Source organism: Saccopteryx bilineata, chromosome X (genome assembly GCF_036850765.1).
Source record: "Saccopteryx bilineata isolate mSacBil1 chromosome X, mSacBil1_pri_phased_curated, whole genome shotgun sequence".
NCBI classification, from domain to species: domain Eukaryota; kingdom Metazoa; phylum Chordata; class Mammalia; order Chiroptera; family Emballonuridae; genus Saccopteryx; species Saccopteryx bilineata.
Genome location: NC_089502.1, coordinates 79,591,821 through 79,619,778, shown reverse-complemented (window position 1 = coordinate 79,619,778; position 27,958 = coordinate 79,591,821). Strand labels below are relative to the sequence as shown.

The following is a 27,958-nucleotide window of genomic DNA, read 5'->3' as shown; positions in this document are numbered from 1 at the left end:
TCTTTTTTTTTCTAGAGCAGAGAGTGAAGAAAACTAAAATCCAGTTTATTGTATTACAATACTATGTCATAACAGTCAGGTAATTTATTTTTTTTGTTGCGTCTCCTGGTTTATGTATAGAATGCATGTTTTAAAATATTCTGTTTTGCAGGCCCTGTGACTGGATGTGCTTATTTGATATATGTTAGTTGGTGTGGGCATACTTCATGATGAGAACTGGTATTTTGCGTATTGGTCATTTCAAAGCATAAAGTTTCTGAGGAGCAAGGACTCATTTGTGCTTTATCTATGAATTTTCCTCCTTTTAAAATAGTGTGTGAAGTTCACTAGTACTGGTGTAGAACACAATAAACAAAAGAGAAATTTTTTGGCTTAAGTCATTATTGGATTGGGATGGCTATAAGTAAATGTAGTTTGTATCTTCATTAAATAGATACATAAAATATCACTAAACTTTCTTACAGGAATGTAATCTCACATTATTTCCTGTGTTCTAGTTTTTCCTTCCAGATCCAAAAAGTTATAAATTGATGTGTATTACTCTTAATTGGTACCAACTGTTTTCATCATTATCATTAAAGTAACCATATAATTTATGGCCCTAGCCAAAATGCTTTTAAGAGCAGAAAGGGCATTAGTAATAATTATGCCTGGACAACAGGGACAAACAGGGAATGTTCCAGGCAAACTGGAATGGGTAGTTAGCCTAAATTCATAACTAACTAGTATTGAGTGTGTATATGCTACGTCCTGTAGTTGGATGCATAATTTTTATAAAAATCAGAGCAAAGCTTCATGAGGTTGTTAACTATTTAACTGCCTCTGGGAAGAGGTTATTAAGTAATTTGTCCTCAATTTAATAGCTAATAAGTGGTAGAGCCCCCATTTTATCACAGGTTTGTCTAATGCCCAGAGTCACTAAACTTTTATGCTTCTAGATTGACTTACTCTCTAATTAGATAAAAAAAAATACAAAGAAAATGAAAGATAGTAATAAAAATATCCATAGGTTATATTGCATCAAAAACTTGTTGACACAAAGGGAACTCTGCTTTATGAAGCAGGTGAAATTTCTTTAGCAATTACCCTCTCTTTTTAGTCTGTCCTGGTTCCTGTTTCAGCGATTACTATATAATTTGATAAACAATTTAAAATAGGCAATAGCTTTATGAAATGGCTTAATTATGAAATGACATTAGAAATGTTAGGCTGGTTAGATACATTCTATCAGGTTAGTGAACATGTAGTGAAGGCTTAAATAACCAAATAGGTCAAATGGGGCATCTGCATTCATGGAATTATGTGTATATTACTTTTTCCATAGCCCTAGTGTATTGGGAAACAGCGCAAATCACTGACCAGCCTCCTGTTCCCTTGATGTACAGATTACAATGTGAAAAGTTCTGTCAAACTCAGACCAATGAGGTGTTAAAATGTTGGGCCACTGCTTTGGTGTAGGACATGTTTTTCTTTTGTCACTCTAATTCCTTAATGTTTGTGTAAAACACAAAAGATTGTAAAAAGCAGTTTACATAATCCTTTGAGATTTTGATAACCACTGTAAAAAGGAATGGTACTTCTGTGTCTGCTTTTTCTCAATCCTGAATATGGAAGCTTCCCAGAAAGTCAAGCAGTTCACCTTTCCTTTTAGCAAAAGAAATAGCTATTGGATTTTTAAAAATTGGCAATTTTGAACAATTTGGGAATGTATTTTTGAACTTGTTTTGTTTCTGAAATACATTTACTTGATATTTGTTGTAGTTTTTCTTGTATTTTAGTGCTCCAACCCAAGATTTTATCTTCATTAGTTGTAATAGCTATGGACAGTGTGTGGTGTGTATATAGATTGGTGGACATTTTGCAATAATTGCGTGACTACAAGTTGGGCTTCTGTTAAAACGTTTGCATGGTGATGAACTTTCTGTGGGGGAAAGGGGATATTGTGTTCAATGTTTGTTACCTTTTCTGGAATGAAAATTGGTCTCTCCTCTTGCTCTCCATTTGCCTGTGGGAAGAAAGGAGTTAATTCCTTTCATTCATTATAATTTTCAGTTTTTACTGACCAAAGTTATCTTTAGTGTCAGTTACATGTAAGGTAACCATATAATTTATCCAAACTAGGTTACTTTTGAGAGTGGAAGAGAACCGTGTTAAGTTCTATAGGACAGCAGGTATACACTGCTACTGTACAAACTGGGGATATAGAGTCACTTTTGTCATCATTTCTATTTAGAAACACTGGTTCAGGAAGTACAATTGTCAGCATGTTTGGTTCTGTAACATAAAATTGATTTCCTCACATAATATAACAGTCATTTGTATAGATAATGTTTTCTTTTTTGGTCAAGTGATTTTAATTTTAAAAATTGGCTTCACTTTTTAAAATGTTATTTTTTGATGGAAAACAAGTCTTCAAAAGTAGTACTTAATTTGCTAATTATCACCAAAAGTGCTAGTAATCAATGATTTTACATTAATAGCTTTTTATTTTTTGGGAATAATGAGAAGCAAGTCAGAATTGAATTTAAGTGAATAATACCAAATCCTAATTTAGTGATGTAGCTCAATAAAATGCATAATTGAAGATGAAATCCGCTCTCTAAAGTACTTGAGTGAATTGAAATGTCATCATAATGGCTTCCTTTTAAAACTAATTTGGTCCTATGAAATGGCAGCATTTGGCTTAGTTTCTGTCCTGTGATTTATTGAATTTCTTTTGATTTGTTTTAGAGGGTTGTAGTAGTCAAAATTGTGACTTCTTGCAAAGAGATTAGACACATGAAGGACATTTCTGAATCCTTTTGTGGTTTTTGTTTTTGTCTTTTTCGAGTAGTAGAGATAGAACATAAGTGATGCCAAGCTAACATTGCTGTACAAGTAATATTTTATAACTTTATAATTTTGCGTTGCTGTAGTATCAGCAATGGTGGAGCCCTTGATAGCGTCCTCTAATAGACCAATCCTGGAAATAACAAATTGTGTTGGTGGTGAGAGGTATCATGCAATAAGTAAAGTCAGTGAAACATCAACTCTGCCCTTTTTTTAAAAGAAGAGTGCTTTATATTTATTTTCAAAAAGATAAGATGGCCACAAAAAGTGAGATAGAAGTACATGGGTGAAATGGTAGTGAGAAAAGCACACCTTCTAAGCTTGTGTCCTAGTAATTCATGCTGTTTGAGTTTTATTTTTGTCTTAATACTATAATGTGACCAGGACTATATCTTAGTCATAGTCGCGGATTCATAAAACTGGAAGGTGCTGTATAGGTTAATCCAGTACTCTTATATTGATGGAAATCCTCAGACACGGGTGGTTAAATGAATTGGCCAAATTTATAAAACTAATGTTACAGCCAAGACAGGAGCTCAGTATCACCTCCCCCTACCACAGAGTTGAATGTCATCCTGCTACTCAGACAAAAAGATATATGTTTATTTTCAACCTTTTATTTGTTTGTTATAAATGCCATAAAATTTTCATAAAACAGTCTATGTATCATATGAAGAATTCCCAACACTTCTGATGACTACATAATGTGATGGTATAGTATATCCTGACCTCAAATTCAGCAATTCAACTGCATTCTTTTTCATTTTGGTGATATTATTGAGCTAACTTTTTTATTGACAGAGAGCAGGTCATTCATTTACATCTACTCTGAGGTTAATGAAGCTCTGTTGCAAATAGAAGGATACCTGCCTTTCTCTTTTCAGTAATGTATTGATGGTGATGTCTGGTTTTTGTTTTAATCAGCATGTTCTACTTTAGAACACTATTAAGTTTGGTGAGCTTGTATGAACACATGCAAAAAGTGAAAATGCTCAAGATACTTTGGTAGTTGGTTGATACTAGGTTACCTTGATTCTTCCCTCCCTTTTCGTTTTGAAAAAGACATTATTTCTTCCAGACTTAATAGATGTGAGTTATTTTTAAATTGCTACTAAAATCAGTGTTTGAATTTCAGAATTCAGTTTTGTAAAGTTTGGTTTTTTTTATTTTTTAATTGATTTTAGAGAGAAAGGAAGGGAAACAGGCAGATAGACAGACAAACAGGAACATCTATCTGTTTCTGTATGTGCCCTGACCAGGGATCAAACCAGCAATTTCTGTGCATCTGGGTGATGCTCTAACCAGCCAAACTGTCTGGCCAGGGCAGAGTCTGTTGTTTTGTTAACAGAATATTTTGGTTCCTTAAGTCTCCTTAATCAAGTATTATGATGCAGTATGTCCATTGAATGTAATGTACATATAGACTTACACTTAGTACTGATCAAAAATGTTTAAAGTGAGTTTTCACCTTAACATCATAAAAATTACATGTTTTTAATATTGGTGTACAAAGATTAAGAGAATTAAATTAATTAGTGGTCAGAAACAGTAGTTTGCATAATTTATATTAATGACTGTAGGAGAAATGGAGATCACTAACAATGCTTTAAAATTCTCAAGAGGTGTAAAATCTGTTTTAAATTCTCTAATAAATTAGTAAATCTCAGAGTTTGTTTTTTTCCTCACATTCATTGTGAGTAGTTTTTGAAATGACTGGACAAAATTTCTTTTTTTTTTTTTTTCTTTTTAAGCTGGAAACAGGCAGAGACAGACAGAATCCTGCATGCACCCGACCAGGATCCACCCGGCACGCCCACCAGGGGCAACGCTCTGCCCACCAGGGGGTGATGCTCTGCCCCTCCAGGGCATCGCTCTGCCGAGACCAGAGCCACGCTAGCGCCTGGGGCAGAGGCCAAGGAGCCATCCCCAGCGCCAGGGCCATCTTTGCTCCAATGAAGCCTTGGCTGCGGGAGGGGAAGAGAGAGACAGAGAGGAAGGGGGGGGGAGAAGCAAATGGGCGCTTCTCCTATGTGCCCTGGCCAGGAATCGAACCAGGGTCCCCCGCACACCAGGCCGACGCTCTACCGCTGAGCCAACCGGCCAGGGCCACAAAATTTCTTAATCTAGCTGTTTCTAGGAATGGAGTTGGATATATTGGCGCACACAGTATGCTAAGAGATAAAGTTAATAAAATATCTATTTATCCAAGAAACAACAAATACACAAAGTTAACTGATTTAAAAGTAAGTCCTGCTGGGTTTATACTGCTTATAAAGGCATTTTGCCATTTTGGCAAATTTTGTACCATGAGTGAACCTAGTATAAAAAGCTCATAGATTGAATACTTTAGACATGCCTATTGAGATTGAAGGAATGTATTTTAAACTTGAGTTTTGGGATTTATTGAGAGGCAGTTGTCCATTTAGTGGAAAGTTGACTGAATGAAATCAAGAAACCTGGATTTAATTACTGATTCTTTCCACTTACTAGCCACATGCCTTTGGTAAATCACTTCCTCCCTCAGTGCTTCTGTTTGTTATCTATAAAATAGAGGTAGTGAGAGCCACTTTTTAGGATTATTGTGAGAATTAAATGAAATACAGGTGAAAGGGCTGTGTAAATATAGAGTGGTGGTTATTGCTTAGAAGTCGGGGAGGAGAACTAAGTGATTTAAGAACATTTATATATTTTTGTCTTATACTGTTCTGTTGGTAAGCTTTTCATAGAAATATTTAAGTTTAAAAGTGGCCGATGCTAATTGTACAGTATACTCAATCTAAAATTTCTGACTTAAGGACATGAATATTATAACTGAGAATAAGATTATAAAAAGATACAAGTTCCTCTCTTTTATGATATAATGATGGGAACCCATGGGTGTTTGGGGATTCTTCTTCCCTCTTACTAGTTAAACTGTAAATATTCCACAATGTTGTTGATGATAGAGTAGACTCTAGAGACTTATTTTGTTAACATAATTCTTCACTAATATTTTTATACCAAAATGGAGAGAGGTGTATTTGATCATTTAGACCAGTGGTAGTCAACCTGGTCCCTACCGCCCACTAGTGGGCGTCCCAGCTTTCATGGTGGGCAGTAGCTGAGCAACCATAGTATAAATAAAAACATAGATTTAACTATATTAAGTTTTATAAAGATTTATTCTGCCAAACTTAGTGAAAATCCGAGATAAAGTTCTTGGTAAGTAATTATTATATGCTTTAACTTGCCGTAACTCTGCTTTATACATTTTATAAAGTAAAGTTACTTCCCTACTTTATAAATCACCATTACTGTGGAACCGGTGGGCAGTTAGAAAATTTTACTACTAACAGAGATACAAAAGTGGGCGGTAGGTATAAAAAGGTTGACTACCCCTGATTTAGACTGTGGTCTCTTGACATCTTTGGCCTGATGCCTTTAAACTTCTAACATTTTAAAGTTCATTTTCATTTAACAAACATTAGTGACATTATATCTACCAGGGGCTAAACTTCTTTAGATTTATTACCTTTTTCTATTATATGCCACTTAGTGGTGGCATATAATATAATATATATTATATTATATTATATTATATTATAATTAAAATGAGACCAGGCTCATTGGATATATGTAAGATTATTTTATAAGGCATTTGAAGACGTTGCTTACATTCAGGCTTTTCAAAATGCACATGTGGCTTGGTAACTTGAAATGTTATTAGTGTAACTGTGGAACTGAACTTTAAATTTCCTTTAATTTTAATCAAGTTAAATAAAATGTAAAATATTTTTCTATTAGACACAACTGTGTTGTTTGGTAGAACTGTTTCACTGCAACAGTTGCTAATTTAGCATCCAGTTTGAGATGTGCTATAAGTATAAAATATACACCAGATTTCAGAGACTCGGTATAAAAAAAGAATGTAAAACACTTCACTAAATTTTATATTGATGAGATGTTTAATATTTTTTATGTTGGATAAATAAAATGTATTAATAAAACTAATATTTCAAAAAGAAGACCATATGACACTTTGGTGTCACAAATGCTGTGTGCAGAGATAAATGCAGAAATTGCTAGGTGAGATGGTCAGTAATAATTTCTTAGGCAATAAGATACCATGGAACATTGAAGTGTGAGTGAAGTGGGGAGAGCCTAAAGAGGGGCTTAGGGAACAGCATTAGTAGAAGTGTGAAGGTAGTAAGAAACAAGGTGTGCTTGATGGCGGGGATGGGGCAACATAAGTGAATTGATTTATCAGGAAAGTTTCATGATTTTACTCATATGTGGAATCTAATGAGCAAAGTGAACTAACAAGCAAAATAGAGACAGACTCATACATAGAGAACAGGTTAACAGCTCTCCGGGTGGTGACAGTTGGGGAGTAGAGGGATTGAGCAAAAAGAAAAAATTCATGGACTTGGACAACAGTGTGGTGATTGTGGGGGTGGTTAGAGGGCAGTGGAGGAGTGTATAGGGAAGATAAATGGTGATGGATGGAATTTGACTTAGGGTGGTGTGGTAAACACACAATGCAGTGTAGATGATGTGTTTTGGAATTGTGCACCTGAAACCTGCATGATCTTGTTAGTGTCACCCCAATAAATTCATTGAGAAGTATCATAACAAAATTCTGTCATTGGAATATATAGCTTACTCTGACCTAAAGGCCCAGAATAGAAAACCAAGAGACTTATCCATCCTTAATGATATTTTAGTCCAAAGGCTCTTTTGAAATTAGTCTGTTCAAGGTCCTACCTAATAAGGAATCACCTCTTTAATTAATATACAGCCTCTGCTTGAATATTTCCAGAAATGAGCAGTTTGTTTGCTTCAAGATGCTGTTTGCATCTCCACTTGAGACAATTTTACTTGTTAGGCTATTGCATTAAAAGAAGGAATTACATGCTTTCATATTTCTTCACCTATTTTGGCCATAGTTTGAACCTGTGGCTTTCCTCCCTTTCATGGTATAACTAAATATTTGAAGACTGTAATCATGCCCATTTTTCAGTCTTGTCTTCAAGGTACAACATCTCCAGGTAATTTTACCATTTCTTTTATGGTGTTCCCTGACTTCTCATCGTTTTGGTTACTCTAGGTATTTCTCCTGTTTCTCCTTGTCCTTTTGGACTTATTTAAATTAGTTTCAAATACTCCAAATATAGTGTGAACAGAAGATCACAGCAGTACAGTTACCTACTTTTTTGAACACTGGTCTATGAAAGCAATGTATGGTTATGTTAGGTGTCATAGGCAGCTAGGTCAAACAGACTTTACTTAGCTTTTGCTAACTAAAATCAAAGTCTTCATGTGAACTGCAAGACAGTTTTCTCACTACTCGGGAGTACTCTTACTATGGATTATATTAGCTATATAACCCTCAGGAAAACGTTCAAGGTAACATTTCTCCATAATCTTTGAGGGTGAGGGTGGTATTGAATAGTGTGAATCTCTTAAGCTGTATTGTCCTCCAGGTCCTTGCTACTCAAACTGATTCTAGGATCAGCAGCGTCAGCATCACTTGCTGTCTGGTCAACCCCAGAGTATGCTCCTCAAGTGATTCTAATGTGCAAGCCAAGGTTGAGAACCATCCTTTTGTAAAGCAAATGAGGTTAATTAGGCAGCGAGCCCCACTTTCAGTGAACATTTTTCTTTTACATGTTTGCAATATATCATACAGTTTTTCTCAAAGATTATTATTAGAAGCTTTACAGTTTGGGCTCTTGATTCTCTCTTTGAAAAGTTTTTTTCCCCTCACTATCTCTGGTTGGAAGATGATTTTTCTTTCTGAATAAAATAGAAACAAAATAGAAATTGAGTGCCTCTGCCTTACGTCTTCTGTTACTATACCAACTCCCCCACATGCTCAGTACAAGACCCCTTTCTTTTTTGTTTTAGAGACTGTTTTTCAAAGCCACTTTGAAAATCTGTCCCATACTTTTGCATGTTTCTGTTCCTTATGGCCTTTAACCTCCATAATGCTATTCTTAATACTGCCATTTCTGTAACAGTAAGTACTTGCTGCATGAGTTCTCTGTTATCTTTGGTTCATGTCCTTCAAATATCAGAATCTTATCATTTTTGCCTTATTTGAAAGATTTGTATTTCTTCAGCCCTACTGAGTTGTACTTTTTATAAATTTCAGAACTCATTGATCCTTCACAAGTGAACTTCATCCTAATTTTTGTATTATTAGCATTCGAAATATTAACTGCTTAAGTACATTCACCAGATGTTCCTGTGGTTTTCTTTGGTTTGAGGAATTACAGCTGAAGTATTTTCCTTTGTGCTTTTGTATATTTTTAAAAATTAGCTGCTTGCTATTATCAATACCAAATTGTTTCACTTAGCAACATATGTAAAAATGTGGTTTCCTTTTGTTGATTTCTTATGGCCCATGTAACTCTGAATGTTTTATTTAGGCTGTTGATTTCCAATCTTAAAGTTTCAAGTTTTACTATAAAAACATCTTTTGGGAATTTTGATAGTGTCATCTTACTAAACTAAGGATTCTTATTATGAGACTAGGAAGCTCTTTCCAAAAATTTTAAGGATAACCTCCCCTACCCTTTCCTTGACATGTTTATCTTATTTGTTTAACCAGTGATAGGATAATTCTAAGAATAATGGTCTAAGGAAAGCAGTGGAGATCTGGATGTGCCTAGGTCTATACTAAAATTTGTTTAGCCTCAGCAGATAGGTAAGGAGGCTTTTTTTTTAACATCTGAAAGATGTGTTTTAATTTTTCTCTTTAGTATTGGCTTGTGAATATCCAGAGACTTTATATGTTGTGTGTGGGAATTAAATCCTAGTACCAGTTTAATTACCTCTTTTCCACAAATCAGATCACCATATGTTTATGGAATTAACTTATTTTGTCAGTGTGGATTTAAGCTGAATCTGAAGTTGGATGGAAAAAATTAGAGAATAATTTTTTTGTTGTTCAGAGTCTTCTCTATTTTAGATTAACACCAGTTAATTGAGAGTGTGTGGAAATCTGCCAATATAGCTGTTTCCTAAGGCCATATAAGAAGAGAATAATAAATAAGAATTTTTGGCTAATTTTATATACTATTTTGAGCAGGTGTTGTCAATTTTTCTGTAAAAGGCCAAGTAGTTTTTTTTTTTTTTTTTTTGCTTTGCTGCTCAAAAAGCAAAACTGAGCATATTCCAGTTATTTATATAAAAAGAGAGAAGCCAAATTTCCACAAAGTTCTTGATAAGACTTAAAAGGTAAAATAATAGTAATAATAAAATGCAATTTTAATGCTGAATTTTTAGCAGAAGTAAATGTTAGCAGAGATGAGTCAAAGTGGATATCACAAATAAGTCAGACTTTGGGAAATATGTTATACAAAATTCTGAAAGTCTATTCTAATCAACAAAAGCAATAGTTCACACCTTTTCCAGAAACAACTTAGAAATACATCAACAAGAAGACATCCTTGATTGTTAAGACCAGTATAAATAATGCTGAATTCCAAGAAGGAGATGATGAGTTACACAGATGTATGAGTTACACAGTCATGTGCATCAGAAATTAGAATGATGCAGGATTGGATCCCAACAAGGATTTCAAGGACATCTAATCAACTCTAGGAATTGTGTAGAGGTTTTATAGCTTATGGGCTGTTGAGGAAATCATGATTTCATGATATTCCTTTAAAAAGTTTTATTGACGTATATAATTAGCATATCAAAACATTACATGCTTAATACATTCAATATGGTGCATTCAGACATATGCAGACACCTGTGATAATGTCACCACAATCAAGGTAATAAACCTATCCATCACCTCCAAACAAATAAAAGCTCAAAATGTAATAATAATCGAGTACAGTGTTTTATAATATAGGCCTACTAATGAAGAGAATGACATTCTTTTTGGGAGGGTAACATTTTGCTTAATACGGGCTAAATACATTTCTTATCATCAGACTTATTTGCAGATATTCATCTAGTGCTACTGACTTGAAATTTTCCATATTTCATCTTTGAAAATGTTGTTTACACATACAAGTATTGCTGTCTAAGCAGGCCACAAGCATATAATTTTAATGAAGCATATTTGTTCCTTATAAGGCATTTATCAAATTGTTAGATTCTTTTCTTGATATTTACCTTTTAGCATATCATTACACTCACTGCAAAGTTATCACTCTGAGTTGAAGGTTAGGTGGAACCTCGTCAATTGCACAATTAAGTGGATTTTGAAATAAGGAAATTTCTTTTTGCACTGAGGTCCCAAAAAATGCTTCTGGAACTAGTTTGTGCTTAGAAAATATATCTGCTACAAATTTGTATGGGAGTGCAGCAGAAGTGCATATGGCAGCTTGATGTTGTGGTTTCGGTGTTATTGTTGAAATTACTTCAGGTTAAGTTTTACATATAAGGACTGTTTTGCCTTGTATTTTAGGTTGAATTCATTAAACATTATGAGCCCTGGTAGGATAGTTTGGTTGGTTGAGGCATCATCCTGAAGTGCAGAAGTTGCCAGTTCAATTCCCAGTCAGGGCACATACAAGAACAGATTGATTTTCCTCTCTCTCTCTCTAAAGGAAAAAAAAAAGAGGAAGAAGAGGAGGAGAAAGAGGAAGAAGGGAGGGAAGAAAGAAAAGAAAAAGGCCCTGGCCGGTTGGCTCAGTGGTAGAGCATCGGCCTGGCATGCAGGAGTCCGGGTTTGATTCTTAGCCAGGGCACACAGGAGAAACACCCATCTGCTTCTCCACCCCTCCCCCTCTCCTTCCTCTCTGTCTCTCTCTTCCCCTCCCGCAGCCAAGGCTCCATTGGAGCAGAGTTGGCCCGGGCGCTGAGGATGGCTCTGTGGCCTCTGCCTCAGGCGCTAGAATGAATGGCTCTGGTTGCAACAGAGCGATGCTCCAGATGGGCAGAGCATCGCTCCCTGGTGGGCGTGCCAGGTGGATCCCGGTCGGGCGCATTTGGGAGTCTGTCTGACTGCCTCCCTGTTTCCAACTTCAGAAAAATACAAAAAAGAAAAGAAAAAAACACTATGGAGCCTGTACCAAAATGTAATTTCCCTAGCCAGTTGTTTTTTAAGAGAGAGAGAGGAAGGAAGGGAGAGATATGAGAAGCATCAACTTGTAGTTTGTAGCACTTGAGTTGTTCACTGATTGCTTCTCATAACGTGCCTTGATGGGTGACAGGGATGGGAAACTCAGGCTAAGCTAGTATCCCCTTGCTCAAGCTGGATGAGCCCGTGCTGAAGCCAGTGACCTCAGGGTTTCAAACCTGGGACCTCAGTATCCCAGGTCACTATCCACTGAACCACTACCAGTCAGGAGCCATTTGTTGTTTTTTGATGGTAATTGAGGGTGGTTCTTCTCATTCAGAAAAAATTTCAGTTTTGGACCTGGGTAGAAAAAAATCATAAAACATTAACATTGCTAAGCCATCAGAATAAATAAGTCAGATTTTTTAGTTTCCACATCTGACGAAAATTCACAGGACTGATAATTAAGTCAACAATAATGAAATTCACCATTGACTCTACTGGTTCAATAATATGGATTTGAATATTTGTCCACAGTCCTTGCTGTTGAATAATATAACGAATAACCATAGACTTTAAACACATTAAATTTGTCTAGCTAGGTCTTTTTCTGCTTTACACATTTTACCACTATTTCAGTTGTGGTACACCTTAGCAAATTCCACTTCAGATTGTGCTGAATTAGTGATTCCTCAACTTTTTTTAAGAACATTATCACCTGTAGTTATTCCATGACGATTCATAGAGGTTGCTTCTGTAGTTCAAACTCCTTGAATAAACAACAGTGAATCGTATCAGTTACATTTGGGGACTCATCATGAGCCAAAGAAAACCGCTCAGAATCATTTACTGCCTTGTCTTTCAACTGGTGATATATTCCAATATCCTCAACTTTCTGAGAAGCTGTGCTCACCAAACACTAATAATCTTAAATAATTTTAGTTTCTCTGGACACGTTTCTGTAGGTTTTGCAATCAAATGCAATTTAACTTATACCATCAAATAATTTTCCTTGCTTAGCTAACAAATGAGCCAATGGAACTTTGGTTGAAGCCTCATTTTTTTTTTTTTTTTTTTTTTTTTTTTTTTTTTACAGAGGCAGAGATAGACAGGGACAGACAGGAATGGAGAGAGATGAGAAGCATCAATCATTAGTTTTTCATTGCGCGTTGCGACTTCTTAGTTGTTCATTGATTGCTTTCTCATATGTGCCTTGACCGCGGGCCTTCAGCAGACCGAGTAACCCCTTGCTGGAGCCAGCGACCTTGGGTCCAAGCTGGTGAGCTTTTTTTTTTTGCTCAAGCCAGATGAGCCCGCGCTCAAGCTGGCGACCTCGGGTCTCGAACCTGGGTCCTTCCGCATCCCAGTCCAATGCTCTATCCACTGCGCCACCACCTGGTCAGGCCTCATTTTTTTTTGTAAAGAAATATTTAGTGGTTATTTTATTTTAAATTTTCTATTTTTTTAGGCCATAGCTTTCCTATGAATTAAGAATATTGTGATAAGTGCTTATTTTAGCACATAATGCCCTTGCACAGTAAACACAATCTTCACCATCTAATCAGATAACAAAGTAATCCACATTTCTCTGCCTTTAAAGGTGACATTTGAAGTCCACCTTTCTTGGTTTAATGTGATGATTAATTTTTTAAAAGTGTCACAGTATGGTGATGTATATGCCACTTGAAATACTATCAAGTATAATTTCATAACTGCAATCTACAATGCAGAGATCACCATTGCAAAGCAGTGGGAGTGCCACATATAGTCTCTGTCCCAACTAGTCATTTCTGTCATTATAGCATTGTAGCCATAACCAATATGTAAGTGAATATGTATGACTATTCCAATCAAATGATGAACACTGAACTTTTAATTTCATAAAATCTTTACATATCACAAAAGAATTATCGTCTTGAAGAAATTTTAAAGTGTGAAAACCATTCTGGGTTTCAAGAAGGAAAAATAGCCACCAGGGCTTAATTTGTACTGGTCAGTACTGGCTAGTCTATTACCTAGTCTTTTTCCTAGTATAACAGGGCTTTTGGGGAGTTTTGTTTTATTATGAAATTTTATTCATAAGAGGTCTTAAAATACATGTCTTGATTTGCATTTTTGATTTTCACATAATTGAAACTGTTCTGTAGAATGCATACTGACTTCTGTTTTCAAGATTGATCTCCTTTTTCCTTTCAGATAATTTCCCATTTGTTCCTCAAGATGGAAAGCTCAGATTCTAACGATAAAGGAAGTGGTGATCAGTCTGCAGCACAGCGCAGAAGTCAAATGGACCGATTGGATCGGGAAGAAGCTTTCTATCAATTTGTAAATAACCTGAGTGAAGAAGATTATAGGCTTATGAGGGATAACAATTTGCTAGGCACCCCAGGTATGCAATATATAGTTTAAGCATTTATATATGTAATTTTTTGATCTTTTAAAAAATAGCCAGTTTTGAAAATCAGGCTTTTTAGCCATTTTGAAGTATGATTATAGTGCAAGGGATATAGAATGACATTTACTGCTTTATTTATTACCTGATACTATTCAGTCTTATTTGGAATTATACTATATCATGTTTTCAGTTATGAATTATATTATGAATTTATAGTGAGGTGATTTGAAAAGAATGGAGCTAAATAATTTTTTTATTGTTAACCTATTTAACTTAATAGATATGAGTTTAAGTGTGGAAAAACTAATGGGAACTTTAGTTGCTAGGACAGACTTAAACTTTGTTTTGCCATCTTTGGTACCGTGAATATGTCCGGATCATAATCCTCCAGAGCTAGCCATAGGTAAAATGATCAATTATTCAGAACTTTGTGATTGGTTATTCTCTTTTGCCCAATTGAGTCCAATTTGATCCTGGTTAAAATTCATTATCTCCCATTGTCCTTATTTCTGTTTAATTTTGCTAATCTTTGAGTGGTTGCTTAGATTATAAAAGATCAGGTGTTAGTTAATGAAAGGAAGTGCATTTTGAATCAACAGTACCAGATTTGATTCAGAATGTCTAAGTTGTCCTTCTGGTCCTGCCATTTATTAGCATATCAGTCTCTTACTCAGTTTCTTTGCTTTAAAATATAGATAGTAATATCTATCTCCCAGAGTTGCAGCATTAAAAAATGAGGTATTATACGCAAAAGTGTTTAGTAAACTAGAAAGAATTTTTTACAAGTGTAAGTTTTAATGTCATGCTTCCAAAGTAATGAATTTTACCCAGGTTTCCTACTCCTTGGTTTTCATCTCAGATGGGTAGGTAAGTCATTGGTTTTTATTTTTAATTTGGCAAACATTTTAAAACTTTTTCAGGTGAAAGTACTGAGGAAGAGTTGCTGAGAAGACTACAACAAATTAAAGAGGGCCCGCCACCGCAAAACTCAGATGAAAATAGAGGTATAATTTGCTTTGCAGGGGATGGGTAGAGGATGGAATGGATAAAGAAATTCTTAGGCCCTGGCCGGTTGGCTCAGCGGTAGAGCATCGGCCTGGCGTGCGGGGGACCCGGGTTCGATTCCGGCCAGGGCACATAGGAGAGAAGCGCCCATTTGCTTCTCCACTCCCCCCCTCCTTCCTCTCTGTCTCTCTCTTCCCCTCCCGCAGCCAAGGCTCCATTGGAGCAAAGATGACCCGGGCGCTGGGGATGGCTCCTTGGCCTCTGCCCCAGGCGCTAGAGTGGCTCTGGTCGCGGCACAGCGACGCCCCGGAGGGGCAGAGCATCGCCCCCTGGTGGGCAAAGCGTCGCCCCTGGTGGGCGTGCCGGGTGGATCCCGGTTGGGCGCATGCGGGAGTCTGTCTGACTGTCTCTCCCCGTTTCCAGCTTCAGAAAAGTACAAAAAAAAAAAAAAAGAAATTCTTAACAGTAAATGTCAGCCAAAGATTACACTGGGGAACACAATTTTTGTTGCATCCACAAAAACACTTGTTCTTACCTAATTCGAGTGTGTTGATCTCAAATCTGACATTAGTTTTTCTCTATAAGCTACAGTTTTTTTGCAATTCAAGATTTTAGGTTTTCATCTTGTAAAATTTTCAACATTTAGTTTAACATGAAGTAGAGTGTCTTGGGCATCATCTTTGTGAAAATATAATAATTTATATAATGCAGTAAATACACTAATACACTAAAGATATGATTGCATCAGAATTTGTCTACAGTTTTGAAATAGAACATATTAAAACACTTATTTCAATCATAAAATTTGCATAAGACTTATTTAAATTCTATTCAGGCAAAAATTTGTAGCTCTTGCATTTGTGTACTTGTTGAGAACAATCTTGTTTGATGCTCCAGCAGTAGTCTGCTCATCACTAACAGCTCCAAGATTTTCGGGAAACTTATCAAGGTGACTGTTCAGGAAGTGAATCTTAACGCTTATGTTACATCCAATTCACAGAAAGCCAACAGCATCCTTTGAACCAGAAGTTCATAGTTTTCTGCTTTTTTGTTGCCAAGGCAGTTCTTTGTAACTGCCACAAAAGACTGCCATGCTGCTTTCTCCTCCCTATTCATCTTCCTGGCTAATTCTTCGTCACTTATGAGGGTTTGAATTTGAGGTCCATCAAATACACCTACTTTTATCTTCTCAAAAGACAAGGCAGGAAAAACAAATATGTTGAAACCATTCACTTTCTCTATTCAAAGCCTAAACAAACTACTTCATTAAGCCAAGTTTGATGTGAAGTGGGGGAAAATGATCCTGTCTTGATTAACTACAGGTTCATTCACAATATTTTGCATCCCTACTTCCAGAGCTTCCCGTTTTGGCCACTCCTTCTGTGTCCAGTGTTTCTCCCGAGCTTGGCTGTCCAACAAACACAGAAAGCAAGGATACTTCGTGAAACCTCTCTGTTGTCCTAGCAGGAAATTTACCATTTTAAGATCCACTCAAATGATCCAGTTATGCTCCTCATAGTTTAGAAAGTTGAGGACAATTTTTATATCATTATAATCTCTCAGATGAGTTTAATAACCAATTGGAACCACTGCATAAACATTACCATTGTGTAGGAGAACACATTTCAGACTCCATTTAGAGCTGTCAAGAAATAGCCACCAGCCTGACCTGTAGTGGCGCAGTGGATAAAGCGTCGACCTGGAAATGCTGAGGTCGCCGGTTCAAAACCCTGGGCTTGCCTGGTCAAGGCACATATGGGAGTTGATGCTTCCAGCTCCTCCCCCCTTCTCTCTCTCTGTCTCTTTCTCTCTCTGTCTCTCCCTCTCCTCTCTAAAATGAATAAATAAATAAAAAATTAAAAAAAAAAAAAAAAGAAATAGCCACCATTCTGTTGGACTGTTAAGTGGTAACACTTAGCTGGCTGAGAAGACTACTGATATCATGACAGTAAACAAAGTGTTTGTCTTCAGGAAAAAAGTCCCCAAAAATTTGTTCACGCTTCCTGAAATGGGATACTTGAAGTACATTCTTTTCTTGAAGCCTGGAGGCTAATAACTAAGCTGCTTTCTTTGATAGGCCCAAATCTCTTACTAAGTCATTCAAATCGGGTTGGCTAAACTGCTGAGGGGTTAATGACTGCTTGGCATCAGAAGAAGACCCTTCAGATTTTACAACCATTTCCTCATGCATCTTATCAAAATACACTTGATCACCATGTTCACTTTCTTCATCCTTAGAATAAATAAAACCATTGAAAACAGGAACCGGAAGTGTCTCAGAGTGTGGGATAGGTCGTATTGCTGAAGGAATATTAGGATATACGATCATATGCCGTTTTTTCTTGCCAATGCCCTTTGTATGGATCAGACAGAAATAACAGTCACTGCTGTGGTCCTTAGGTTCACAGAACCATGGGAATACCAAAAGGCATTCCTTTGTGTTTTCCTTTTGTCCAGTCACGAAGCATTTTCTCACAATTATGACACACAATATAAGGAGCCCAATTCTTGTCTTGATCGCCAAGGGGAACTTGAAAATAGGCCATAAATGCATGTGTCACAAATGATGAAATATTGCACCTTTGACGTTGGAAATATGTAACAGCCACATATATAACAGAAGGTGTCAGGACTATTCTTACATTTACACCTACTCAAAGAAGCCATGGTTCAATCTTAAAATAAGAGGGTATTTTTATCAGACAATAATTTTTTACATTTAAAAACAATTACAATTATGTAAAAGTGATGTTTGTAAAATATTAATTGCCTTGTGGTTATGTTCAATCCAAGAGTCGTTGCCCATTAACTCCAATTTAAAAACCAATACATGCCGGTAACTAACAAAAAAAATTAAAACTGCATAAAAACTAGAGCATGCACCAAAAAACGGATTTCAGATTTGGAATCAGCAATGCAGAAATATATAAAAATAGTTCTAAAACCTCATGCAACAGAAAATGAAAAAAAAAATTGTTCCCCAGTGTCCAGGAATGGCATATATTAATTTGGTGCTCATAAAAATAGAAATGCCAATTTCTTGATATTTGGTAAGAATGTGAACATTTTTGGGGGCTTCACCTTTGAGTTGTTTGTGTTAATTAGGATATAGTAAGAAATGCACTATTTGTTTATTTAAGATTGTATTGATTTTAGAGGGAGGAGAGAGTGAGGTGTGGGAAAGGAGTGGGAAGCATCGACTGATAGTGGTTGCTTCTCCTATGTACCTTGACTGGGCAAGCCCAGGATTTTGAACTGACAAATTCAGTGTTCCAGGTCTATGCTTTATCCACTGCACCACCACAGGGCAGGCAGAGAAATGCTATATTTAAATGTGAGGTGGGTTTTTTTTTCTTTGTTGATTTTCCACATCTATTGAGATTTCCTTCTCCATACTGAATTATTCCTTATAAATGTGAGTTCTTCACTAGCAGAAAGAAATGCTGTATTTTCTAACCTGGTGGTTCTCAACAGGGTATAATTTTGCCCCTTTCGGGATATTGGCAATGCCTAGAGACATTTATGATTGTCATGACTGGAGGTTTGTTACTGGCATCTGATGGAGGCCAGGGATACAAGCTAAACATCCTGACATCCTCATGTTTCTCTCTCAGTGTCAAGTACAGAAGTTCACTGTCTAACCTAAGAAGTTGTGATAATAGTCTAGTCTTAAGTGTGCCATTATATATATATATATACTCTTCTAGGTTCAGACTATTCATTTGGTTTGATCTCCAGTTTCATGTGAATTTAAAAATCTTGGTAACATGAAGAAACACTGAAATGCTTTTAAAACCTATAAACCTTGTTTATATTTTTGCAATAATACAGCTGTCTTATATTTTTAAAAGCCCTATATTATCAAATGCTCTTAAGAGCCTAGAAGAAATATTACCAACCAATGAAAATTTGACAAAATTGTAATTTGAACTAAAATACTAGGCCTGGAAAACACTGTCTTCTGACAGTCCACAGTGATATGCTAAAGCTCTGTATATGAACAAGTACTGAAAATAGACTCCCTCAGATTCCCTTCAAGAAAATTTTCTAAATTTTTCTTGGATTAGCCTGCTCTTTCAAAATGAAATGGAAAATTTCCTGCCTTACTTGCAAGTCTATTCAGTATAGTTTTTTATAAAAATCTGTAAAAGTGGAATCTGTTCAGAACCTTGTTTTTTTTCTAATACGATGTTTCAGAGCACTATTATATGATTGTCCTAACTTTAGTAGTTCCTTTTTCTCCTTCCTTTTATTAAAACAGGTGGAGATTCTTCAGATGATGTGTCTAATGGTGACTCTATAATAGACTGGCTTAACTCTGTCAGACAAACTGGAAATACGACAAGAAGTGGGCAAAGAGGAAACCAATCCTGGAGAGCAGTGAGTCGGACTAATCCAAACAGTGGTGATTTCAGATTCAGTTTAGAGATCAATGTTAACCGTAATAATGGGAGTCAAAATCCAGAGAATGAAAATGAGCTATCTGCAAGACGTTCCACTGGAGAAAACATGGACAACAGCCAAAGGCAAGTGGAAAATTTACGGTCTGAATCTTCAATATCTGCAAGGCCATCCAGATCAGAACGAAATGCAACTGAAGCATTAATAGAAGTTCCACCTACTAGAGGTCAGAGAAGAGCAAGAAGTAGGAGCCCAGACCATCGGAGAACCCGAGCAAGAGCTGAAAGAAGTAGGTCACCTCTGCATCCAATGAGTGAAATTCCACGAAGATCTCATCATAGTATCTCATCTCAGACTTTTGAGCATCCTTTGGTAAATGAGACTGAGGGAAGTTCTAGAACCCGGCACCATGTGACATTGAGACAGCAAATCAGTGGACCTGACTTGCTGAGTAGAGGTCTCTTTGCAGCTTCTGGAATAAGAAATGCCTCACAAGGAGCAGGTTCTTCAGACGCCACTGGTAACAGTGAATCTACAGGATCAGGACAGAGACCTCCAACCATAGTCCTTGACCTTCAAGTAAGAAGAGTCCGTCCTGGAGAATATCGGCAGAGAGACAGCATAGCTAGCAGAACTCGGTCTAGGTCTCAGACGCCAAACAACACTGTCACTTATGAAAGTGAACGAGGTGGTTTTAGGCGTACATTTTCACGTTCTGAGCGGGCAGGTGTGAGAACCTATGTCAGTACCATCAGAATTCCAATTCGTAGAATCTTAAATACTGGTTTAAGTGAGACTACATCTGTTGCAATTCAAACCATGTTAAGGCAAATAATGACAGGTTTTGGTGAATTAAGCTACTTTATGTACAGTGATAGTGATTCAGAACCTAGTGGCTCAGTCTCAAGTCAAAATATGGAAAGGGCAGAGTTACGGAATGGAAGAGGGGGTTCTGGTGGTAGTAGCAGTTCTGGTTCTAGTTCTAGTTCTAGTTCCAGTCCTAGTTCCAGTGGTGAAAGTTCAGAGGCTAGCTCAGATGTATTTGAAGGCAGTAATGAAGGAAGCTCATCATCAGGCTCATCAAGTGCCAGGCGAGAGGTTCGACATAGGGCCCCAGTAACATTTGATGAAAGTGGCTCTTTGCCCTTCCTTAGTCTGGCTCAGTTTTTCCTCTTAAATGAGGATGATGATGACCAACCTAGAGGACTGACCAAAGAACAGATTGACAACTTGGCAATGAGAAGTTTTGGGGAAAACGATGCATTAAAAACCTGTAGTGTTTGCATTACAGAATATACAGAAGGTAACAAACTTCGTAAACTACCTTGTTCCCATGAGTATCATGTCCACTGCATCGATCGCTGGTTATCTGAAAATTCTACTTGTCCTATTTGTCGCAGGGCAGTCTTAGCTTCTGGTAACAGAGAAAGTGTTGTGTAATTAAGGTCTGAGCTCTCAGCTGTGTACTTGGTATAGTGATGGGCAAACAGAAATCACTTGCTTTATGTCCACTTTTTGAGTGGTGCTTAAATATAAAATTGCAACATGAATTGAGTCATTGCCTTCTGAATGGATTATTGTTTTTTCTCGTATTTCTGTTCCAGAATAAAGGGAAATATTTAAAAAGCAACGTTTTAGGACATAAAACCTGATTTCAGTATCAGTATTGATATTACTGATGACTTATCATACATGTTTATCAGTTTCTCCTTTGTTAAAAGATTTGCCTTAGCAATGGCTCTTACCTGTTTCATGTTGATCTTTAAAGTTTTCCACGCCATAGGAAAGAGGGGTGAGGTAAATGATCAGTTCAGACAAAGTTTTACAGTACCTGTTTCGTAAGTGATTGCTTAAAGCTATATCATTCCCAGTTATTAGTTGGCACAAATTCAGCTACACGCTGAATATCATTTATTCACCTTTCATACGAGGTGATTTTGGACATGTCAGTGTAAATAACACTAAGGTTAGATCTTATAAGTCTATAACTGTCTCCTAAGCCCATCACTGTGGCACACTGTAGAGTGAGCTTATAGTTTAATTGAGATATTTATCTTGTGGAAATATTAAAAAAGCCTATGCTTGTGTAAGTGAAAAAAAATCACATTCATTTGTTTAAAAATGTAAAGCTATTTTGTAGAGGCTCAGTACTTTTCCAATGCACTGTTGTAATAATGAAATTGTAAAGTACCATGCATAGAAATGAAAAAAAATGCTTTTTGTGAGCCAACATAGTGAAAAAAACACACCAAAAAAGTACAGAGCTGCTTTTGTAAGTGTGTACATGTCAAGAGCAGAACATATCTAATATTTAATGTATGTGAACAACTACTGTGACATGCAAAGGAAAGGTCAAAGTGCAGAATTGAACTGCATTGAAGACCAATGGAAATTGTGCATTTTAACTTGGATTTAGGTAGGAATGAAAGGCTGGAGGAGAAAAGAAAACTACTCTGGAGTAATTTAAACTTTTCATGAAGACAGTAATCATGGTTTCATACGGTGAGATCTTTGACACAGTATTGTACTTGAGCAGATGAAGTAGATCAACAAGTTAGGCAGAGCTTTGGTTTCAGAAAAAGCACTACCACCTAGCACAGTTGATGTTAGTTATTTCTACAAGTCTGCTCCTCAAAAAATAAGAAAGTGGAGGAAGGAGACCATAAACCACTTTTAGCATAAAAATGGGTACAGATGTGTGTACTAAAAGGAAAGTCTTGAATTTGTATTTTTTTCGAGATTGGTCATTTAAGGTACCAGTGCACACTTGTTAATATTTTTCATTACTATCTGTGTAACACAGACTTAGCATTTCACATTTAAAGACCAGTTGAATAATTAAGAGATTTTTATTCTTTGTTGAAAATGAGTCATGTTGGGCTATTTGAATTGTGCTGCCCATATTTGAGGATGAAACCGCTGACTTATGATCTATGGGACATGCACTTTATGTTGTTTCCTTAGTAATAACAATAGGTTTGTGAAGAACCTCAGTACTCTTGCTCATATTTCTCTTTTGAGGCTGGTTGGGTTAGGATTAGACTGAATGTGAAGGACTGTGTTTGTTTTTCTGGGAAAAGCTAATGGGTCCAAAGAGGAACTGAACAAATCCTTGGCCTTTAAACAAGTCTGCTTTAGGAATGATCTGGTTACCTTAACTGTTATCAACTTAGCTGTAAAGGTTATTTCAAAGCTCATACTTTCATTTTTTTTCCTCTCGCTTTCAAGCCTACCTAAATATCAAGAAAATTAGCTTGTAAATATGGTAGTTGTTTGCTAAGGATATGTACTGCTCTTGCAAGGAAATAATGTTCAAACAAAGCTTCACTTATTTTTTTTAATATAACCAGAAATCACTGTTTATGGCGCTTATATAATACATTTTATCTTTTTAAAAAATTGTCCATGTAAAAGTCAGGATTCCTTTATATTTGTGAGCCTCCTTGTCTCCTTTCTTAAGGGTGTAATCTATGGTTTTCAGATTTGCAGGGTAGTCCTGATTGGCTAAAAACAAACTTGTTTTCCTCTTGGTATAAAAAATATCCCATTACTATAGGGGTGTTCATTTTATATAGTTTAAAAACAACTGCAGCTCATTCTAAGCATAAAAGTTGACAACCGATACCTCCCTAACCTCCCAAGATGTATTACTCATTTGTGAAGTATTAAAGTAAGAAGTAACTCATGCAGAATTCTGGTTATGAATGTAGATATTGAATCTATTCATAAACACTGGAAATAGAATTTTAAGTTTTTACCCTCACTAGAATGCACATATTGGGCATGTGCATGTGGACACCTTTTTCAATAGCACTCATTAATTTCCATTGGATTGTGTTGAATGGATACAAATATTTTAGTGGAATTTGCCACTTTTTTTTTTATAAAAGGTCCATGACTAATATATATTTACTAGTGGACATTGAAGACAAGGTCATTTTTAGGTGTCAGATGTACAATGGAGAAGAACATGTCTTTTTCCTACCAGCATCCAAATACCTATTCCTTTGAGGGAGCATTTTCTTGCAAAAGACTTTACATTCTGTTTTGTATCTTTGCACTTTTTCTTTATGAAAGAAAGGTTCTGTCCTTGAACTTCATGCAGTAATAGGAACAAGAAAAAACAGTGTTGGGAGTTTACATTGTTCAAAGCATAGGGAAAAGTACTAAAAAACTGAATTTCCTTAACTATTTCAGATATTTTATAAAAATCGACTTTAGTCTGAAACATCTGAAGTCTTAACTCCAAGCAGTTGACAAGGTTGCAGTTTATTAGTACTAAAAACATAGTTAAACAAGTTACACTTAAAGTTTGCAGATTTTATCTGTAGCAACACTAGAAGATGAGTCATGATATTAATTTGAAATATTTGCTCTAAAAGGAACACATTAGTTATACCTCAGTGGTGTTAGTGGTTAATGGAGGTGGGGATTGGGGAAAGTGTTCACATGAGTGTTGGAGTATAGGGAATAATTGTACAGTTAACAACAACAGAAATGTTTAGCACCATTTTATATATATGAAATACCTAAAACATGATTATTGGAATTTATCCAAACTTTAAGATTAGGAAACTGGTTATCTGTGTTACCTCAAATAATCCCCCCCCCCCCGCCCGGGAAAACATGTCCTTTCTGTGCCAAGTATTCCATGTTTCAAATTATATTTATGAAGGGTTATCACTTAATATGCTTTGTTTTCACCACCTGCTTCTTAAATGTTTGTGACATGTAATGGGTCAAGCATCAGCCATGGCTTTCAGTCATTTCCCAGAATACCCATGTGATAGGGTGGTGAATATTGCAAAATGCCTCCTATACAGCTCACTAGAATACAGTGGCACCGTGTAACTGTTGTTGATGCTTTTAAAGATGGAGAATATTTTACCCCCCTCTGTTTCTTCTCCTTTGTTCTTCCATGAAGGAAAAATTTGTAATCTGCCTTATTTGATTTTTTACGTTTTACCTTATTGGCTTCCCTGTCAAATGTATTTCCAATGTTAAGTACTTATAAGCCACGTATGCAGGGCACTTTTATTCTTGTCTTATAAGACTATGCTGATTGCTACTTTCTAAAGTATTCTGTACCTTAGTAATGCAAGAGATTGGTTAGGCACATGATAAAGTGTCAGGCATTTTCTTCCTTAGGATAATTTTCAGAATGTTTAATATTCAGTAACAGTGTTGTAGTTCATTGAGTTAACTTAGTAAATTGTATGCTTTTGGAAAAAAATTATTTGGAAATATAAATCAACATAACATGTTTTATTTGGAAAGTAAAGTACAAGGTTTGAACTACTTATTTTTAAATTAGATTTTTAATAAGCAACTAAGGAACAGCTCTGAAAATAGCTTTAAAAGTTTTATTATTGTGAAATTGAGTTCTTAACTGAAACATTTAAAAAATACTATCTAATATTCCCAAGTGGCAATCTCACTTGATTTAAGTAAATCCATTTTGTATCTAAAATACAGCATAGAATAGAGCTGTTATTGAACTGTTGGAACTTAGAAGGGGTGACAGCAGTTTATCAGTTATAGGATTATTTTCATTTCTATATAGGTGTTTTTAATTCAAATTAGAAGGAAATAGGCACACCCTCTAATATTCAACTATAGTGAGGTATTTGTTTTTGATTAGTATTTCTTTACTAAAGACCCATAAGCTGCTTTATATATATATCAGTTGGATTGAGTGATAGATATCTTAAAGACATGCAGTAAAATTCAACCCCATAATACCGCTGTGCCTAATTATTTCAGGGTTCCTCTATCAGTTCCTCATCTTGCAGATTTATTACAATTTCAAGGTATGATTGAACCAGCTGCCCAGCCTTAACTCCATTTAGTGCCCCTCTGCTGACATTCTTTTATCGAATTGATTTGTATGTTTTAACTGTCCAGTGTTTGGATTTACCTCTTGATAGGTCTATTTGTCCCTGGTGCTGCTTTTAAAAATGTAGGGCCATGTGATCAGGTATCAAGTTGAGTAGGTACGCAATTGGCCTGGCTATATATTTGTGCCTGTTTTCTCCCAGGAAGAGCTGCTTTGGTATAGATGTTTACTGAGTTCATATAAAGAACTGGGCAGTAATCTTGGAAAGCTTTCTGAGGTATTAAGAACCTGAAGGGATTTGAAGGGGGAATGTTAAGAAAGGCTGCCTTTGTGTCTTTGAACATGAAGCACATAAATGTATGTTCTGTAAAGACTGAAGTGATTGTTATACCAGGGCTTCCTGACCTCTGGGAGAGACTTGTAAAAAAGCAGAAAGGAGCACAAAGTGAAGTGAATTTGGTTAGCTTGCTTTATCTGGTTTCTCATTTTCTTTAAATTTAAACCTGAACAAAAACATAACACCCTTCTCCAATATCTAGCCAGCAGACTCCTGGTTGGGAAGCCCTGTATTAAATTTTGAGAATGTACCCAGTTTCCTTTTTTTATTTTTTTTGTACAGTGCTTTACACCTGCTAAAAATTAACTTGTTTAATGCAAAACAAGACCTTGAACGGTCAGTCATATTAAAGCTGGTTTGATTATTAATAGTTATCTTTTAGGAAGAAGCTTTTTCCCTATGTAAGATGTCATACTGCAGATTTAAAATATAGACTATCAATAAAATGCATGAAGTGATCATTTGTGCTTGATCATCTCTCCTTGGGTTTTTTCTTAAAAAGGGGAATTTGATAAAAGGTTCTGTTTCACAGTGATGTCAAGTAGACTTGATTCTTAGAATCATGTGGAATTACAGCACAACCTTGATTTTGATTCCCCTCACTGCTATGATTGTGGGCAGGTACTGGTTTACGGAATAAAACTTCTATTCCGTATTGTGCAGTTTAATGGCCTAATCTTGAAGTGGTGAAATAAAAGATTAAAGTACATCCCAGTACAAGAATTCTGGAAATATTTATGCAAATTACCTTTTAACTAGGTTCATCTTTGCTCTTGTTTTTTCACCATTGCCCTGACCACTCCCTTGCTTGACTTTTAGATACAAAACCTCGACTAGGTGTGCATGTATGCACATGCAGCTTTTGTCTTCCATTCCTACTTCCAACATCTTACATGTGTTGCTTAAGCCACTAAGATGTTCTTGTCTGTAAGTAGGTTGTCACATTCTGAAACCTGGGTGACCCTTACCCTTGGTAGTGGTATTTAGCTGATGGTAAATTTCATTTTCTCCGATTCCTACAGAGCTCTGTCACTGACATAGCAACTCAGTTCCTTGTCATCATTTTGTTGTGATCATGACCTTCCCAGGGTTTTACTATTAGTGCCATTCATAATTCTTTTCTTTCAACTCAAGTATGCCACTGAGAAATTTACATTCTAGACAACAGAGTAAACCAATGCATAGGTATCTTGTTGAGGGATATTCAGTGATAAAGGGCCATTACCTAAAACAGGATCTGATAAATCAGAGCAGATTATAAACTATATTCTTAATGGTCATTTGAAAAAAAGTTAAAGCTGGGGTCCAGTTTCTTTGGGGTGCTTGAATTCAGGCAAGATTAAGTCTAAGGCCTTGAAAATGGATTACTACTAGCTTAAATTTTTCTGCTTCCTATTAGGTATTGTATTAAGCACTAGATAAATTATTTAACCCTCACAGTGATTCTGATGTGTATTATTATTACCACCAAGTTTTATAGTTGAAGCAAGGTGTTCAGTAATTTGCCCAAGATCACCTAGTAAGTGGCAGTGTTCCTAGGCAGATCTCCGAATTCCAGAGTTTAGTTTCCTTGTGTTCATAGTCCTGCTATACGACCTGTAATTTTTTTTTTTAATATTTATCCTAAGTCCTAGACTAGATTACTTAGGAGGTATGATTTTTTTAAGATAAGCACTTGTTTTGGCTAGTTTGCAAAGAAAAAATTTAAAGGGCAAATCTGAGGAGGATTAGTAATGTAAATTACAGTAAATAACTCTGGGCATTGCCCAGATATACCTTAGCACTATATCAAGGCCTTTCATATCTGAAAGTTTGGAAGGAGGCTGGAATAGATTTGGGGACTTTTAAATGTCAATAGTCAGCTCCCTTATTTATGTGGTCTTGACCCCAATTAAGACTTGATTTGAAATAATTAAATGACCAGGGGGAAAATGCACTCTTTTTTTTTTTTAGTATGGCAGCCAGTTTATTGGCATCCAAATAAATGCCCTTTAAAGTTGCCTTGGACAGATACAGGCATTCCGAGAATATCACAGCTCAGAAAATATTTGCAACTTGTATAAAATTGGTTTCAGAAACAATTTCATGAGCAACTGAGAGATGTTTCAGTACGTTCATGTTATTTGCCACCCTTGAGATGAATCTTGGCTGTTT

The 27,958-nt window shown here is 36.1% G+C and overlaps 1 protein-coding gene across 3 annotated transcripts in view; it reads left to right on the top strand.

Moving 5' to 3' along the window:
• RLIM (ring finger protein, LIM domain interacting) overlaps positions 1-26,263 on the top strand; it is a 28,221-nt gene extending 1,958 nt beyond the window's left edge. For 2 of the 3 annotated variants that reach the window (XM_066250373.1, XM_066250374.1), the window contains exons 2-5: positions 16-79; positions 14,027-14,219; positions 15,146-15,229; positions 19,492-26,263. In XM_066250373.1, the coding sequence (XP_066106470.1) occupies positions 14,051-14,219; positions 15,146-15,229; positions 19,492-21,071 (1,833 nt within the window). In that variant the 5' untranslated portion in view covers positions 16-79; positions 14,027-14,050 and the 3' untranslated portion in view covers positions 21,072-26,263. The remainder of the gene's footprint in view (positions 1-15; positions 80-14,026; positions 14,220-15,145; positions 15,230-19,491) is intronic. The other variant, XM_066250372.1, reaches the window with a different exon arrangement.
• The last annotated feature ends 1,695 nt before the right edge of the window (positions 26,264-27,958 follow it).